This window comes from Peromyscus leucopus, chromosome 5 (genome assembly GCF_004664715.2).
Source record: "Peromyscus leucopus breed LL Stock chromosome 5, UCI_PerLeu_2.1, whole genome shotgun sequence".
Classification (NCBI taxonomy): Eukaryota; Metazoa; Chordata; class Mammalia; order Rodentia; family Cricetidae; genus Peromyscus; species Peromyscus leucopus.
Genome location: NC_051067.1, coordinates 107,102,333 through 107,119,682, shown reverse-complemented (window position 1 = coordinate 107,119,682; position 17,350 = coordinate 107,102,333). Strand labels below are relative to the sequence as shown.

General features: G+C 51.4%; 2 protein-coding genes across 2 annotated transcripts in view; one reads left to right on the top strand and one right to left on the bottom strand.

The window, feature by feature from the left end:
• Kctd19 (potassium channel tetramerization domain containing 19) overlaps positions 1 to 2,973 on the top strand; it is a 38,282-nt gene extending 35,309 nt beyond the window's left edge. Inside the window, exons 13-16 of the mRNA XM_028854379.2 lie at positions 540 to 731; positions 901 to 1,055; positions 1,242 to 1,343; positions 2,715 to 2,973. Of these exons, the coding sequence (XP_028710212.1) occupies positions 540 to 731; positions 901 to 1,055; positions 1,242 to 1,343; positions 2,715 to 2,828 (563 nt within the window). The 3' untranslated portion in view covers positions 2,829 to 2,973. The remainder of the gene's footprint in view (positions 1 to 539; positions 732 to 900; positions 1,056 to 1,241; positions 1,344 to 2,714) is intronic.
• Plekhg4 (pleckstrin homology and RhoGEF domain containing G4) lies at positions 2,924 to 11,683 on the bottom strand. The gene is made up of 21 exons (XM_028854369.2): positions 10,982 to 11,683; positions 10,724 to 10,819; positions 10,527 to 10,650; positions 10,345 to 10,438; positions 10,192 to 10,266; positions 9,995 to 10,111; positions 9,727 to 9,825; positions 9,488 to 9,636; positions 9,206 to 9,344; positions 8,990 to 9,106; positions 7,346 to 7,528; positions 6,628 to 7,112; positions 6,311 to 6,557; positions 5,609 to 5,698; positions 5,305 to 5,526; positions 5,049 to 5,219; positions 4,793 to 4,970; positions 4,292 to 4,408; positions 3,927 to 4,163; positions 3,731 to 3,846; positions 2,924 to 3,579 (listed from the first exon to the last, which is right to left on the bottom strand). Exons 1-21 carry the CDS (start codon positions 11,439 to 11,441, stop codon positions 3,574 to 3,576), a joined length of 3,522 nt encoding a protein of 1,173 aa, XP_028710202.1. The 5' UTR covers positions 11,442 to 11,683; the 3' UTR covers positions 2,924 to 3,573.
• Between the last annotated feature and the right edge of the window lie 5,667 nt (positions 11,684 to 17,350).

The following is a 17,350-nucleotide window of genomic DNA, read 5'->3' as shown; positions in this document are numbered from 1 at the left end:
GTGAATCATAAGTTTGCTCGTAAAGCTTTGGGGTAACACATCCTATTCTTCCAGAGTAGAGAAACATAAAAAGTCTGCCCAGAAAGGTCTGATCACTTCTTAATTTCATAGCTTCCAAGTCTTCTACTGGGCTTTTACTGGCCACATTTGGCACTACTCTTCTTTTAAAAAAAAAAATGTATTTATTTATTTGTTGGTTTTACATCTCAGCCAGTTTCCACTCACCCCCCCCCCCGCCCCCCAAACCACTCCTATCCATTTCTATTTAGGAAAGGGCAGTTCTCCCATGAGGACACTAGTCTTAACTAGTCTTAACTAGAGTTCAGAACTCTAGTCTTAGAGTTCTGAAATTTAGGATTAGGTTTGCAACAATGTCAGGACAATGAAGTGGTGAGGCCAGGGTACCACTTCCAAAAAGCAGGTGACTTCTGAAGTTCTGAGTGAATGAATGTACTGATCTGTCACCAGAAGACTCCTCTCTGCTTGCATTCCAAGCCCAGGCTCCCAAGCTTAAGAACCCCCTTTTATTGTTTTCACAGAAAACCTTGCCCCTGAGCAGCCTCTGCCTAATGTTAATGGGATAGACAACCCAGGGGCCATCCTCAAAGTGACTCACCCCCCTGTGGTGGGTAGTGATGGCTCTTGCATGTTCTTTGAAGACAGCATCATCTACACCACCCAGATGGATAACATCAAGCATACACCACTCACAGCCAGCCCCCAACCTCGAGGTGAGGCTTTGGAGCCATGCCTGGCCCTGTACTTTGCTTGTGAAGATGCACACCCAGGACTTAGGAGTGAATGTCCCTCGAGAGCTCTACACTTGTCCCTGCTCTGTGGTTGTCTCTAAGGCCTCAGCTATGGGCAGCTTTGGCCATATCTACTCTTTCTCCTTTACAGAAGTGACTTTCCTGAGTTTCTCTTTGTCCTGGGAAGAGATGTTTTATGCACAGAAATGCCACCGCTTCCTGACTGACATCATCCTGGATTCCATCAGGCAAAAGGACCCCAAAGCTATCACAGCCAAGGTGGTGTCCCTGGCCTACCGGCTGTGGGTATGTATGACAGGCCTTGGGGCACCCTATTCTTCTCCACATAGCTCCTTGCCCTTGCAATAAGTAGTGTAAGACAAGAGGATGAGGGAGAAGCCAGGGACAGAAGAGTAGCTGGAAAGGCAGGGATAACAATGCAGAAGCTGGGAGCAGGCCATGGCCCTGCCTGACTATAGGCTCTCTTGGTAGACGCTGAACATCAGCCCCAAGCAGTTTGTGGTGGATTTGCTGGCCATCGCTGGCTTCAAGGATGATCGGCACACTCAGGAGCGTCTGTACAGCTGGGTAGAGGTGAGGCCTATCTGCCCTGCATAGGGAACGGCAACTCTCTGAATGCCTCATATGGATCCTGTTGCTGCCAGGCTAGTACTGTCATCTAGAAAGCTAGCCAGCTAAGTCAGTGGTCTCGGTCCCGAGGAGGTAGATGGCTGGAATTAACCAATCAAGACTAGTAAAAGAGCAACATCTAGGAAACCCGTTTTCATAGCTTTCCTCTAATGGCACCAACTACCCCTTCACCACTAACAACCCTGGCCATACTTGGAAAGCACATGTTAACTCAAGCGCATGGACATGGAGGTAGGCTTTTACAGCTAGTAATAGCTAGTTCCCTACTTAGCTATGATATCACCATATTTTTTGTACTTAAGCTCCTCTACAGAATTTTTTAGGATTTATTTTCTATGTATATGGGTATTTTGCCTACATGAATGTTTGTGCACTGTGTGCATGCAGTGGGCCAGAAGGAGGTGTTGGACCCTAGGAAACTGGAGTTACAATTGTTAGCCACCATGTGGACACTGGAAACCAAATCCCAGTTCTCTGCTAGAGCAACAAGTGCTCTTAACCACAAAGCAATCTTCCCAGCCCCTAAAGCATTCTCTAAAAGCCTTTTTGGGGGTGGGGAGCTGAGATAGGGTCTCCCTATATATCCCTGGATGTCCTAAAACTTACTATGTAGGTCAGGCTGACCTCAAACACACAGAGATCAGCCTGCCTCTTCTTCCCAGTGCTGGGATTAAAGGCCTATACTACCATGCTTGACTGAAAATAATTTTTTAAAGAAAGAAAAAAAAAAGGCAAAAGAGTGGTCAAGGTTTGAGAATCTCCGCTCCCATTTATTTTGTTTTTACTGCATGGGGCATTGAACTCTTGGCATCATGCAACCCAAGCAAGTACGCAGTTAAGCTATGCTGCTTACTTGGGCCTTGAACTCATTTTGTAGACCAATCAAGATTAGTATTTTTTCTTTCCTGATTCTGTAGAATAATTTCAGCATTGTGTGTGAAAGATTTAGCAAATTTCTCAGTAACCTGGCTTTTTATAATCAAGTACATGGTGACATCCACCTTAAATACATGACTGCCCAGTTACTGGTAGCTCTCTAGCTTGTATGTTATTTATAAAGGTAAAGTCAGCATCTACAGCTAGGAAGTGGACATGAGCATCAGGAAGCACTTTTTTCCTGTCATTGTGGTCAGTTCTCTGGTAGCCAGAGCCCTGTGAGATGCTTTAGCGTAGAACTGAGCCCCAGAGTACCAAAGGTCCCTATAATGAGGCTTTCTCTTTGTTTTCCCCTACCCAGATGAGGGAATCCCTCTCAGAGAGCTAGAATAGGTGACTGGCCTAGAAATCAGGGATAAGAAAGGCCTTTCCTTGCAGCTCACACTGCCTTTTGCCAGAAAATATGGCCGTTGCATGGACCTGCTCATCCAGAGGGGACTGTCTAGGTCTGTCTCGTACTCAGTCCTGGGCAAGTATTTACAAGAGGGTTAGAGTACCCACAGATGTTGGTCCCACAGACCACCAGCACTTGCCCAAGGCTCATTTTAACTGTGGACATCCCCAGAATGCACATGCCCAGCCAATGATACAAATCACTCTATTTTTTATTATAAACAAATAAAAGAGTAAACCACAAGACAAATGCCTGGACTCCTTCTCTGAGAAGACTGAGCATCAATAACCAGTGAAACCAGTAGATAAGTCTAATTGAAAGCTGTTCAAAAAGCATCAAGTCAAATGCCCAAGATGGCCCAAAAAAACAAGAGGCTAGAGATGGGAAGCCAACAAATTCAAGAATAGGGGCCTATATATGGGGCAGGCTAGCCCTGTGTTTGTTTGGAGAGATCAGCATTAAGTGCAAGGGCTGAGGAGCAGCTGCTGGGAACCCACTTGTGTCCCTCATGATAATAGCCTAGAGTTTGGAAACACTCAACTTCTGCCCATCCTATCCTTAACTTACAAGTAGGGAGGGGAGAGGAGAAGGATCCCAGGAGCTTGGGATCAAGGTGCTTATCTAGGCTTTGAAGCCAGATGCCCTTGGAAAGGCTGCAGGCCAGTCAGTAGGTGACTACAGACATCAGAAAGGATAGTCAACAAGGCTATTCCTATTGGATATGAGGGGTGGGAACACAGATGGCCCAGGGGCCAGCCATTCACTGGTTATAGAAGATTCAGAGGTGTGGTATTCCTTGGAGTTTCTGGCTGCTGTAGCTACTGTTCCATCTTCAAGCCGGACTCAAACCTATGGTAACAAGTCAAGCATGAATGCTTTGCTTTTCTGGTTCTAAGAGTGGAGATGGGGTCCTCTGGGGAATGGCTCTGACCCACCCATTTCCAGGCCCAGGGTAGGTTAGGGAGGGGCTGGTGGGTATAAGGCAAAAAATGGCACTCACATAGGACAAGTCTTCAAGGCCTCTGCCCAGGGTCTGCCCTGACACACAGCTGCTGTCGGAACTGCTAGAGCCACTGGCTGATGGGCACTGGGATGAGACCTCTGAGTCCTCAGGAGCTAGGGAAGAGGACTGGCTTGTCAACAGGGGAGGCCCAGACCCAAGCCACGCCTCCTACCTCTGACAAGCCCACACATACTTAAAGAGGGCTGGCTGCCCAACTCTGCTTCTGCTTCCAGTGCTGCTTCCTCTGGGAAGTTGGGTGGATACAGGGAGCAGTGAACACCCAGAAGAGCTGGATCTCTGTACAGGTGCAGATTGAGAGACCCCAGAACAGAGCAAGAGGCACGGTCTCCAGGAAGGGAGCCCAAGGCACCCAGATAGGGGTTGTCAGAGTCAAAGGGGGCCACAGCAATGGAGGCCCTGGAGCGAACATCTGTGTAAGAAAGGGGCAGATCAGAGCCCAGTCCGGCCTGAGGTAGCCAGGGAGGCACACACCAGGAGTGATAAAAGGCCATATTGCTTCCTCACTCCTCACTCCCACCCCTGTAGGATGTCCACTACCTCGTCTCTTCAGGACATAGTTGATGTTACGGTCATTGATAGCTTCCTCACTGGGGGCAATGTCCCAGAAGGCCTTGTTCCCCACGCCCATGGATGCCATCTCAGCCATGCGCACTTCTGAATAGAGAATAAAGCCTAAGTGAGGCCCCCTAAGCTGTATTTAATATATATCCATATCCCAGAAATCAACCATCCCATCCCATGGTCCTTTCTGATGCCAGACTCTCTGCTCCCAACCACCCCTCAGAAAGTTATCATAATGTCCCTGTTAGAGCAGAAGACCTCTGATACTCAGAGGAAACTTTACATTCTTTCCCCTGCACTGTCTGCTGCTCCTGCTGCTGCTGCTGCACCTCTCCCTCTTCCCAAGCCTTTCCAAGGCCCTAGACATCCCAGTCTCTTGCAGGAAACACTCTAGGGGCCTTACTCTCTTCCAAAGAGTGTGTCCCTGCTTAGGCTCCTGGGAGGACATATACTCTTTGGGATTGTACAAGGACTCACCCTTGTTGTGGATAGCCTGCCTCCAGAGCAGGCGGGAGATATCAGCTGTCCAGGCTTGTTTGGTGGCCACATTGGAGGCCTGCAGTACAAACAGGTCCCTGGCCTTGCGTCGACGGAACCAGATCTCAAATCGCAGTTTGCTTTCCCCACAGCATTCAGTGAGGCCAAGGTCCGCCATCTACATGGCCAGGGAAAAGGAGTCTGGTGAGGAACAGATGGGGGACTGGAGGCAGAGGTCAGGGTCACGTGGACTTACTTTGAAGGAACGCTTGTAGGTAAATATGTCAACACCTGCAGGCCCACGCCGAGGCTTGCTGAAGAGCAGCAGCTCCTCAAAGAGAAAAACACGGCGACAGGACTTGTGGCGCCCAGCCCGCACTGTGAACTCATCTTGTCGTACCAACTGCCCCTGTTCCTTGAGGTTAACCTACAAATTGAAGCCCAGGAGATGTCCAGCCACCCCCACTCCCCTCTTCTACATGTGCTTCCCCACATGGCCTAGGATGACTTACATCACAGCCCTGGATGGCATCCATGGCTAGCAGGTCATTGCCATGTCTCAGCTGGAAGTGCACGAGACTCTGGGCTGCCTGAAGAGCACCCAGCTCCTGTGCTGGGCCCCCACAGGCCCTTGCCAGCTCCTGCAGTAGTAAGGCATATTTGCTCATGCGCTGGATTGGCTTTAGTAGGTAGGAAGCCAAATCCAGGTGATCTCCCAGTGCTTGCTGCTTCTCCTGCCACATAAGTGGGAGGTCACAAAGTGGTTTGGGAGTATGCCCCCCATCCCCTGCTCCTCCTGTAGTTGCAGGCTCCTACCTTGAAGAAGGTGTGACCATAGCTGCTCATCAAGGCATCAGAACGAGGTTTATTCTTGCTGTAGAGTGCATACATCCCAAACTGCACCCTCTACAAGGACACACAGCTCAGCCCATGTACCAGAGGACTAGTTCCCAAAAGATATTCCCCACCACTTTCTTAGCTTAAGAGAACAAAGATGCCAGGAAGTAGCTCCAGGGCAAGGAGCGTCTCCCTACTCTTGTAGATCCCACTTTGAATGAATATAATCTAGCAAGAATCAATGCTGTGCAGGAGCTGTCCAAGTTCCACACACAGCTCTGCCTCTCCCAAGGTCTGAGACCAGCACTTCAGTGTTCACTATACTCAGCCAAGCTCATGATGTCCACTAGGCCTCTTTTCTGGGGGTAGAACTCACTCTCTGCTCCTCCTCTGGCCTCTACTTTAAACTGGGAACCCTGCCCAAATGTAATTCATAGGCAATTTTCCTGCTTATTCCCATCCTAAGTATAACCTAGAATGATCTTTATTTGTACATCTCTCCTACTGAACTGAACACACCCTAAGAAGCAGAGATTTTTGTGGGTCTCACTCAGAGCTGTACCATGGTACAGTTTGCTTTCCCTCACAGTACTCAGTGAGGTGTAGCACTCTCTGCACAGATCCTGGCACTGAGTATGTGTCCAGAAGCACTATAGGGCTCGTGTGACCTATGGAACTTACATGGCGCAGGAAAGCATAAGCCACTCGAGGTGGGTGCTGGGTACAAGCCTCTAGCTCACGCAGGAAGAAATGATAGTGGAAATCCCGAAGCTTTTCAAGGTTGCCAAAGAGGTGGGCACGCTGGCCACGGAGGCCCTGGGGTACATCAGGTCGATCTAGCTCAGGGAAGTAGTTCTGCATGGTGTAGTCAAGGGCCCGGACATACTCACGCTCTGTGGCCACCATCTCTGCCAAAACTAGCTGCAGCCTATGAGGTAGGTGGAGTCAGGACCCAAGACCCTTCACTGACTACCCCCCCCCCTGCCCTCTGCCTATACCTGTTGGGGTTCCTGAAGTCAGAGCTGCCTGATAGAGGCACAGAAGGGGATGACCTGGGCCAGACACCTTCTTCAGCCTCAGGTCTGTGGGAGTCAGTAACTGCTGCACAGTGGCCATGGTGGGCACGCCCCAGATTCCGATCAAAGCTGTAGGCCTTCCTCAGTGGAGGGATGGTGGGTACAGCAGGAGCCCGACTGACACACAATGTAGCTGTGCTGTTTGTTGATGGTGGCTTCAGTGCAGCCTCACGCTTCTGATCCAGAGCCAGCCAGGTGTCCTGGCACTGGGCCCAGGCCCATCGGCATTCCTGGCGGATGCCTTCTGAGCCTAGGCCTGTGGCAAGAGCCCACATTTTCCGGAAGTGGGCAGGGGGCAAGTCAGGATGTCTGGTCCAGTGCAGCTGCAGCCGCTGCAGCACAAGCCCTGGGTGCTCCTGCTCCAGCTCTGTCAGTACCCGCCGCCCCTCCGCAGTCCATGCTGTGGCCTGCAATACCAAGGACAGAGACATGAAAGCAGGACCCCAGCAAGCCTGCAGTGACTCCCTGTCCCACCCACTGGCCGGCTCAGGAAGGCTGCTCCCAGGCTACAGTCTAGAAGCTGAATTTTGGGTAAGACTGCGAGCAAGAGAAGAGAACAAGCAAGTCAAACAGGATGCACTCAGACTCCGGTGGAGCCTGGGCAGCCTCCACAAAGCCAGAGATAGGACCCCTCAGCCACCTGCTTGAAGAACTGAAACAGCTTCTCAGCATCTGCCAACCGCTGGCGCCGCTGGGCCAAAGCTCTGGAAAATTCTGTCAGCTGGGATCTCAGGGTCAGAAAGCGCTTTCCAGGGAGCCCCAGTTCAGCAGCTTCCCAGCCAACCAGTGGCTGCAGTAACTTCTCTCCTTGCTTGACCTGTTCCTGGAGAGACAGATAGTCCTTCCTCATTCCCTGACAGACATTCCAAAATCACAGCTAAGACTGGACACATGAAGGCCTTCCACCAAATGTCCTGATCCCCTGGGTCCTCTCACCTCTCATATGGCTGTATTATCAGGTCCTACAGACTTTCTAAATCCATCTTCACTACCATTCTACTCAGACCAAATATTACAGTTGGCCCTCCATATTGTTAGGTTCCATATGTGTGGGTTTTACATTCATGGATTTAAGTAACTTTGTACTAGTATTTGAGAGACAATTGTACCTGTATGAACATATTAAGACTCTATCATTATTCTCCAAATATACAATCTAGCAACTATTTATTATAGCATCCACACTCTGCTATGCTAATCGAGAAATTATTAAAAAGTATGAAAGGATATCTATTGGCTATCTGCAAATGCTACAGCCTTTTATGTCAGGGACATGAGCATCCACACATTTAGGTATCCAAGGTACTTCCTAGAACCAACCCCCCACAGACACCCAGAGACAAATGTGTGTCCCACAGTGACTACTAGTTATCTCTAAACTGGATTTCCTACATCCATTTTCCCAGAAACAAAGGTCATCTTCCTAGAATATGGATCTGATTATAGGAATAATTTTTTTTTGTTTTGCTTTTTTGAGACAGGGTTTCTCTGTGTAGCCCTAGCTAACTCACTCTGTAAACCAGGCTGGCCTTGAACTCACAGAGATCCTTCTGCCTCTGCCTCCCAGTGCTGGGATTAAAGGCCTGTGCCCATTGCCCAGCTGATTATAGAACTTGTTAAGCTTTTTCCTGGTATCAGTCTTCCAGATGATTCACCTCACCCCACCCTCCTCCTGCCACAAGGCGGCTTCTTTCCTTCTCCTTCTCCTTTTCTCCTTTTCTCCTTCTCCTTCTTCTTTTTTTGAGATAGTGTTTCTCTATGTAGTCCTGGTACAGCAATTCTCCTGCCTCTGCTTCCTGAGTGCTGGGACTAAAGGCATGCATTACCACACCTGGCTGTCTGCCACAGGACTTTTGAACATACTATTTCCTAGCCTTGATTGTCTTGATTGTCTCTCTATCCCTAACTCTTTTTTGCCCGATTGATCCCAAATTATTCTCCCGTGCTGCTTCTCTCCAGAATTCCTTTTTTTCATTTGTTTTTGTTTTTTCGGACAGGGTTTCTCTGTGTAGCTTTGCACCTCTCCTGGATCTCGCTCTGTAGACCAGGCTGGCTCTGCCTCACAAGTGCTGGGAACAAAGGCGTGCGCCACCACCACCCGGCCTCTCCAGAGTTCTTATCATCATTTGCAAATACATATGACTATGAACCTTTGATTACAACTGATCTCTGCTGAATGGTAATCTCCAGGAGAGAAAGGATTGTTTGCCCTCACTCATGCCACAATCCTAGTCCCTGGCAAGGTGCCCCAGTCCCTGCAGAATGAACAAGTAACCAAACCTACCTGGGCAACTTGGTCTAGCTCTTGAAAAGGGCCTTGGGCCTGGAGCAACATGTCCAGCGAGGGCTCCCCTGGTTCCTCCAGTCCTGGCCAGCCCACCTCCTGTAGCCACACTTCAACCTGCATGGACACAAGCAGGGAAAGCAAAGACAGCTGCTATGTTGGGGGTTATAGCTAACACCAAGGGCAGGACGCACTCTGGATAAGCAGTGCCCCCACCTGATGCAGCCCGCCCTCCTGGGCTTCCAGTATCTGGAGGAGCTCTAGGGCCTGCATTCGCTGGTTGCTCTGCAGAGTTAGCTGATGCAGCAGTCCATCCACTTGACCATACAGCTCATCGGCCTTGTCGACTGCAGACCTGTGAAAAGCATACAGCCCCCTCTCTCCACTCTACTGTCCTGGGACTCGGATCTAGCATGTGCTGAGTCAGCCAGCTGAATACTTGACACAGACACAGGGCGCTGAGCTGGCGTAAGAGCTGGGCGCTGGGCTTCTATCTACCTGTAATCGGGGCTCAGGGTCACCTCTGGCATCCCCTGCTTCAGCCGTGCCAGCTCCAGGCTTCCCTGGTTTTGCAACCATGACAACTGTGGTGACTCCAGCACCCGCCGCATGAGCGACTGTGCCTGCTGCAGCAGCTGACCAGCGTCCTGTAATTGGGAGCAACAGGCATTGGGACATGAGAGAGAAGAAGGAAGTCAAGGGAACATTCGAGGAGACTGGGAGGGGGTGACACTCACTCCAGACTCCACTGGCTGCTGCAGGGCCCGCACACTGTCAATGACCCCCTGGAGCAGGGCACAAGTCTCCTGGCAATTCTGCTGCAGGGTTTCTAGACGCTGTGAGCAGACAAAAGCATGATCAGCGTACCGAGATACTCCCAGCCTCCGGGATTCCCAGACCACGGCGGCCAGTTTCATCTTGTTCAAGCTGACCCAGGAAAGGCTTCCCCACAGGTCCAGGCTACCTGGATAACCATAACCTTCCAACCCCACCTGGTGCACTGACCATCCAGAAATCCAGCCAGGCCCAGTGGCTGTAAGGCAGGCATCCTCCTAGTGACGTAGGCAACCCCACGTCAGGAATGTGGGCCAGCAGGCTCTGGTGAGAGGGCAGCTGACTGAACTGCAGAAGAAGGAGGTAGGATGCAGGAATATGTGGGCAGAGATTTCCCCACCTCCATGCTAGCCATCCCGGCTCGGTACCTGAAGCCCCGTAGGCATTTCCTCTGGCATCTTGCCAACTAGCAGCACTTGGTGCACAGATCCTGGGGCTGCTTGCTGCAAAGAATCAAAGTTCAGCCCTGCCCCTGGACTACACGGACAATGAGTGGGAGGGAGTCATCATCCTCTACTCACTTGCAGCTGGCTGAGGCCCTGGATGAGAGACGAGCTCGGGTAACAAATTCGGGCATCAACTAGTACGGTCAGTCCCAGGGCCCGTACTTCCGACCTAAACGGTGAGTTTCCTTTTAATGCCTGATTCACAGATCAGAGCACCTCATGGTCCAGGCTCAGCCCTGCAACTCTCTCCCTCAAACCTGAGGATGCCTCGCAGGTAGAACAAGAGACTCAGAAGTTCATGGCTACTGCATCTGGGATGAAGCCAAGCAGGGCTGTGGGCACACAGAAGCAGCACTGCTCGGCCTTCTGCATCACGTGTCCCTGTGGAGAGGAGAAAATGAATCCTGGCAATCAGGCCAGCCTTTCTCCACCTCATCTAAGTCCTTCTAGCTACCTGGAAGGGCAGCCATGCCACTGGCCAGTAGCTCCCAGGTGAGGTCTTGGGTCAGGAGGCAGTCAGCAGGCTTAGGGAAGCTGGATCCACTAGGGTCTTGAGAAGAGAAATGGCTTGGGTCTGAATCGGGCCAATTTCCCAGGGACCTCCTCCTCCATGGACTAGGGCTTCAGTCTGAGTAGGTCAAAGACCTCCCAAATCTCAATGCCCACCTCCAGACAGCCCCGTTCCCTTCCCAGAATTCCCAGTCTCCCTTACCTGCCTCCAGTAGCTTTGGTGACATCTCTGATAAAGGGCTAAGGCCAGCTGGCTGTTCCTTGCCTGGACCTGGGTCCCCTACCAAGCCTCCCCCTTCATAGTCATGGTCATCCTGTGTCAGGCTGAGGTGAGAGGACATAGGACACAAGAGGTTTTCCACTCCAGAGAAGGCTGGCTCCTCTGACTGGACTGGCGGGCCTCCCAACATGCTCCCCTGGCAGTCCCCTGACCCATCTGCAGCCCTTTGTTCTGGACGTGAGTTAGGCTTTTTGGACAAGGAACCTCCTCCCTGTAGTCCTCTGCCTTGGGTTGCCCCCACTGCTGGTCTTGAAGCCTGTATCTGGGGAGCAGGCTCCTCCTTCTGGGTGTTCCTGAAACTGCCCACTGCAAGCCTCCTGTCTGCGGCAAGGCCCTGGGAGTCTGGGGACGACGCATCCCCCGCCTCAAGAGGCCCTTCCATCACTCTCCGGTAAGAGTGGGCCGCTCTGGACCAGTGGGGGTGGGGCTGGGCCCTGGTGTGAAAGGAGGCTTCAGCTCATCCAGGAACTGGTTTGGAAATGGTGGGGCAAGACGCCAAGGGCAGGCAACGCGGGAGCACGAGGCAGAAGGGCGTGCTCGGCTGGGCCCCAGGTCCCAGGAAGCGTTGCCTCTACAGTAGTCCGGCCTGGTGAGGGAAGAAGACACAAGAGTCTCTTCTGGGCCCAAGGCCGGGTCGTGCTCCCATGAGCCTCTACCGGGTGGCCCTACCTTCGGGCACACCCGCACGCCAGGCTCAGCAGGCCGCGCTTCGCTCCAGCCCGCCCAGCCAGGCCCAGTGGCTTTGTACCAGCGCTTCCGGCCCCAGAAGGGTCGGCTGCACACTCACACCCCTGGGACGCACTGGGGGGCACCGGGAAGCCTGGGAGACCACGCCGCCCTCGAACAAACGAAGAACAGACGAACCACAGCCTCGACGACACGTACCGCGAGGCCGCCCGGCGTCCGAGGGCGCCACCTTCTGGCGGCTGGAGGGGACCGTAAGGCCGCTGGCGACGCGGCGCCCTCTAGGGACTGGAGGACCGAATCACAGCTCAGCCGGATCGTTCCGGAGGCAGGTGCTCAGACAGCGGGAGAAGAGCGGGACCGCGCCGCCTCCCGACCCCCCGCGGGTGGGGTGGGCTCCTACTCTCAGCGCCTCGGGGACTTGGGGCACCCTCCCTCGACGTTGCATTGAGCGGATCGCGGCAGCGCCTATAGGCCATTCCACTGTGCCCACTGCCTGACCTGCCCAGAGCCGAAACTGTCTGAAAAGATGCTAGATCGAAAGAAGGCTCGCAGCAAAGGACGCCCTCGTGGGAGGAGGGCAAGGCTCCTCACCAGTCCCTTGCTGGGACATGGGAATGCTTGCCCAGCTCTCCTTTCCAAGATGAGGACCACTCAGTGCTCGCGGCCCCCAAATCTGGCTCAAAGAAGACGTGTGGAGCCAGGTTTAGGGGAGACCCCTACAGAGGCTCCCTAAACCCAGGCAGTTGCTTGTGTGGTGTCTTCATGGAGAGTGGGAAGGACCTCTTCACTGCAGCCTGCCATCTCCCCTTCAGCTACTCGGGCCCACCCACCACAAAAGAGGCTGGATGGGCTGTGGGGTGTAATTCTGTGGTAGAGCCCTTGCCTGGCTGGTATGAGCCCCCAGGTTCAATTAACAAAGACAAAGTTCAGGAAATAAATTGTGTGATCCAGTGACTGGATGGTGCTGCTGGTTGAACCGGAATGTGGAGGGGGTAGTGATGCGTCCGGGTGGGACCTAACCACCCAGGCCTGCCAACGTCTGTGTGGCCCGACCCCTCCACCTCCTGAGTTCCCTGAATTCTCTTTCCCTGCTCACAGAAAAGTGGAGCAAAGGAAGCTGGGGCCCTGGAGCCAGAGACCAGCTGGGACCTGGTTCCATCACTCACCTGTTGGGCGTCCACGGACTCTCTTCTCTTTGCTCATTTTCGTCTCCTGTGAAACAAGAAAGTCATTCTTTTCTCCTGGGGCTGTTAGATAGACCAGAGGAGACCTGGTGTGTCAGATGTCTGTGTTTGTGCCCGCCGTCTCGTTTCACCCTTAGCTAGGGGATCTTGAACCGATGAAAGACACCCAGGTAGCTTGGCGATCCCTCCTTGCTCTCAGCTCTGAGGTCTGAAGTCCTTCTGGAGGAAGTGGGCCCGGCCTAACACTCTTGAATTTGCAGGGAGATTGTAAGACGGTTGGCTATGTGACCAGAAAAAGGCTCCTAGCCTCACACCATGGCTTTGGTCCCTGGGAGAAGAGGACACTGGACACGATGCCTTCCCTGGCTCTAAGACAGTCGCTTCCTTCATGGCTCTCTAGGTATCAGCTGCAGCCACAGTAGAAACACCAGCAGTTCCCCTATCCATCTCAGACTCTAGGATGGGTTCTGAAGAAGAGCGAAGGGCAGGGCTGGCCTCCGAGTTGTCCTGCTCTAGCCCCAGCCCCCAGCCATGTCTTTCGCCCCTCCTTCCTCTAGCTTCAGGGAGTCCTGGGTCCAGTCTTGGCTTCTGTCCTTGGTTCTTGTCCCAGGCCATCCCCATTGAGTCATTGGCTCCCCTCTCCCTCCCTCTTGCCTCTGAGGCTCACCCCCCCCGCCAGGCCCCCAGGAGCTGTAAGGAGTAGATGACCTTCTGACAGGTACATACCCCCTCCCAGTGACAGAAGCAAATAGGAGGGAGGCCCCGGGCCCCAGCTGGCCCAGGCCCCAGCTGACCCAGGCCCGCTGAAAACCACAGGCAGTTAGGGAGGGCTCACATGCTGAGATAGAGGCAGGACAAGGCTGTGGCTTTCCCATTCCACACAGAATGTGCCCTGTAAGCAGACTGTATGTTGTCCGCTTCTCTACTTCTAGCTCTGCACTTCAGGCCTGGCACAGAGTAAATATTTAGGGGTATCTAAGACTGACTAGTCACACTGCCCCCACCCTCCTGAGCATCTGTGGGTCACAGGGAAACCAGAGTTAGAGAAAGTCACTGACAGAGACAGACAGAAGGGGCAGAGAGCTGTATGACATACGAATCTGGGATGGTAAAGGCACGGACAGAAACAGGGACAGACACTGGCCTCGCGGGGGACATTGGGGGACTAGGCCTAGAGCCAACCTGGGGAGGCTGACCACAGCAGGCTTTGAGGGCTGAGCTTGCAAGTCTGAACAGTGACTCATGGAGGCCATCTCTGGCTCTGCTGGCTGCTGAATCTACTCACAGAAGCCTTTTCCACTGAGATTGTAAAACGTGGACGGCCCTCCCCTGCCCCTTTGCTAGCTCTCTCCTGCCCCTCTTTTCTTGACATGTGATCAATGAGAGAAAGGAAGGAAGGAAAGGGAAAGGGAAAGGAAAGGAAAAAAGAAAAGAGAAGAAAAGGAAAGAAAAGGAGGAAAACCTCTGGGCTCTTTGTTAGGCTTGGGGTACAGGACCAAGAGCTGTAATACCTTAAATCCTGTGTTACCCTTCTTCAGTGTAAACAGCAAAGACAACCAATACCTCAAATGCTCCAGACTGCTCTCTTCTTTGACCTAAATAAACCCAGGCTCCTTGGTATGGCATTCAAGGCCACCAGAGGCATTGTAGCCTTTTTACCTAGGTCCCAGGCCACTCTTGGAAACACAGCTGACTAGAAGTCTTTTGTTTCATGCCATCTTCTCTGACTTAGAAGGCCCTCATTATCATCAAAATCCTTCCTTTTAGCCTGGTGCTACGGTGTACGCCTCTTATGCTAGCACTGGACATGAAAAGGCTGGAAGATCACAAGTTCAAGGCTAGCCTGGTCTACGTAAGAGTAAAAAGTTCCAGTCAAGACAGCTTTATAACAAGGTTCTGTCTTTTTTTTTTTTTTTAAATGGAGGGAAGCTGGGGAGATAGTTCCATGGGTAATGTGTTTGCCTTACAAGTATAAGGCCCTGTGTTTGATCCTTAGAACACTTTTTAAAAATTTTTTAAATTATTATTTATTTATTTATTTATTTTGGTTTTTCGAGACAGGGTTTCTCTGTGTAGCTTTAGAGCCTGTCCTGGAACTCACTCTGTAGCCCAGGCTGGCCTCGAACTCACAGAGATCCACCTGCTCTGCTGCTTAGAACACTTTTTTTTTTAATTTAATTTTTATTTTTTTTATTTATTTTTTTAATATATATATATATTATTTTACAATACCATTCAGTTCTACATATCAGCCATGGTTCCCTATTCTCCCCCTCCCCCCCCCCTTACCCCAGCCCACCCTCCATTCCCACCTCCTCCAGGACAGTCCTCCCCGAGGACTGCGATCACCTGGTAGACTCAGTCCAGGAGTCCATCCTTCCTCCAGACGAGCCAAGTGTCCCTGCATAAGTCCAGTTTTAAACAGCCAACTCATGCAATGAGCACAGGACTTAGTCCACTGCTAGTTGCCTCCCAAACTGATCAAGCCAATCAACTGTCTCACCTATTAGAACACTTTTTAAAGCATGGTGACACACACTTGTAGTCTTTGCTGGGGAAGCAGAGACAGGCAGGTCCTGTGGCTCACTGGCTAGCCAGCCGCCCAGCCTTCTTAGCAAACTCCAAGCCAGTGAGAGACCGGTCTCAAATATTCAAAGTGGATGCCTTCTAAAGGACATCTGAACAACACACACACACACACACACACACACACACACACACACACACACTTTCCCCTTTAAGACTTGGATTAATCAGCCCTCTCCATCCATCCCAGGTAGTATAACCAGTCAAGTGGCCAAATGTGGACAAACTCTTGACTCAATTGCTCCTACAGAGCAAATGCCTGACAGTTTTTCCCACTTCCCAAGCTGTGCTTACTAGCATTTTTGGCCTCCAGATACTTGCTAAGTCAAAGCTTTTGGAGTAGGTGGGTGTGGTGGCACATGCCTTTAATCTCAGCACTGGGATCAGAGGCGGGGTGGTGGGGGCCACACAGTACAGACAGGTAGAACTCTGTGAGTTTGAGGCCAGCATGGTCTACATATCAAGTTCCAGGCTAGCTACAGCTACATAGTAAGACCCTGACTCCAAAAAACCAAACACCTTGGAGTAGGCTCAGGAATTTCTGTTTTGACCAGCTCCCCGGTTATCCTGACTGAAAAGCGGTGGAACTGCCCATTGTTCCGTCCTCTTCGCCTACTCTGAGCTGCTGAAGTAGCCTCCCCAATGACCTTCCATCCCTAGCTTCCCTTTCTTGGAATCCACTACTTAAGCTTCCATTATCTACTACCCTTCCTTCCCGTCCTCCTTCCCAGAGCTCTAAGACCCACAGCATGTTCCATGCATCTTTGCCTTGCAGAATGAGCAAGATCATGCAAACACAATTTGTTCCCTTAGAGCCAGGGCTAGGACAGTTCCTTCCCATTTTAATCCTAGAAGTAATCTTATGAAGTGTTAAGTATGATTGTTAACCCTTTTTGTTATTGTTGTCTTGTTTTTGTGACAGGGTTTCACTGTGTGCCTCTGGCTAGCCTGGAACTTGCTACGTAGACCAGGCTGGCCTCAACTCTACAGGGGTCCACCTTCCTCCACCTCCCCAGTGTTGGGATTAAAGGCATTTTGCCACTACACCCTGCTTCAGCTATCCCGTTTTGGAGAAGAGAAAATTAAGGCTCAAAACGCTTAGGTTACAGGCCCCAGATGTCATGGATAGTAACAGCTAGGATTGACTCCGGATTGCTAACTACTTAAATTAACTATTGAGTCTTATCAGCCAGCTGTTGGCAATTTGAAGATCACTCTTCCTCTTTACCTTTTCCCCATGCATAGCACAGACAAAAAAGTTGCCCAAGCCTGTGGGTCTTTGATGTGTTCCAAGGTCCTCAGACCCAGAGACATGAAAAGAGGGTTGGTGAATGCCTATGGCTGTGTGGTGGATGAGATGAGGAGACTTCAGTATGGGCTACACGGGGGAATATGAAAATGTTCCATTCTTATATCACAGTTTGCACAACTATGTGAACATACTGAAAACTGGGGCTGGAGAAGACTCAGTGGTTAGAGATCTGCTGCTCTCTCAGGGGACCAGAGTTCGGTCCCCAGCACCACAGCAGGAGGTTCACAAACACTCCAGCTCCCCGCGATCCAGTGCCTCTGACTTCTGAGGGCACCTGCACTCATGTACATATCTACATGCAGACACACATATCTACACAATCATAACAAAAATAAATCTTGTTTTGAGACAGTCTCTCTATATAGCCCTGGGTGTCTCTGAATTTACCACATAGACCAGGATGGCTTTGAATCCATAGAGATTGGCCGGCCTTTGTCTCTTGAAGGCTGGGATTAAAGATATGCACCACCATATCCAGCAAAAATACCAAGTTAAAAAAACAAAACAAACAAAATTTAACAG

What these genes read in the sequence shown, in the direction of transcription:
- Plekhg4 (XM_028854369.2), bottom strand. Translation starts at nt 11,441, where the DNA reads ATGGAAGGGCCTCTTGAGGCGGGGGATGCGTCGTCCCCAGACTCCCAG. An exon ending in AGGGCCTCAGCCAGCTGCAA is followed by an intron (nt 10,267 to 10,344) that starts GTGAGTAGAGGA and finishes GATTCTTTGCAG; the next exon opens with CAAGCAGCCCCAGGATCTGT. An exon ending in AAATGCCTACGGGGCTTCAG is followed by an intron (nt 10,112 to 10,191) that starts GTACCGAGCCGG and finishes CTTCTTCTGCAG; the next exon opens with TTCAGTCAGCTGCCCTCTCA.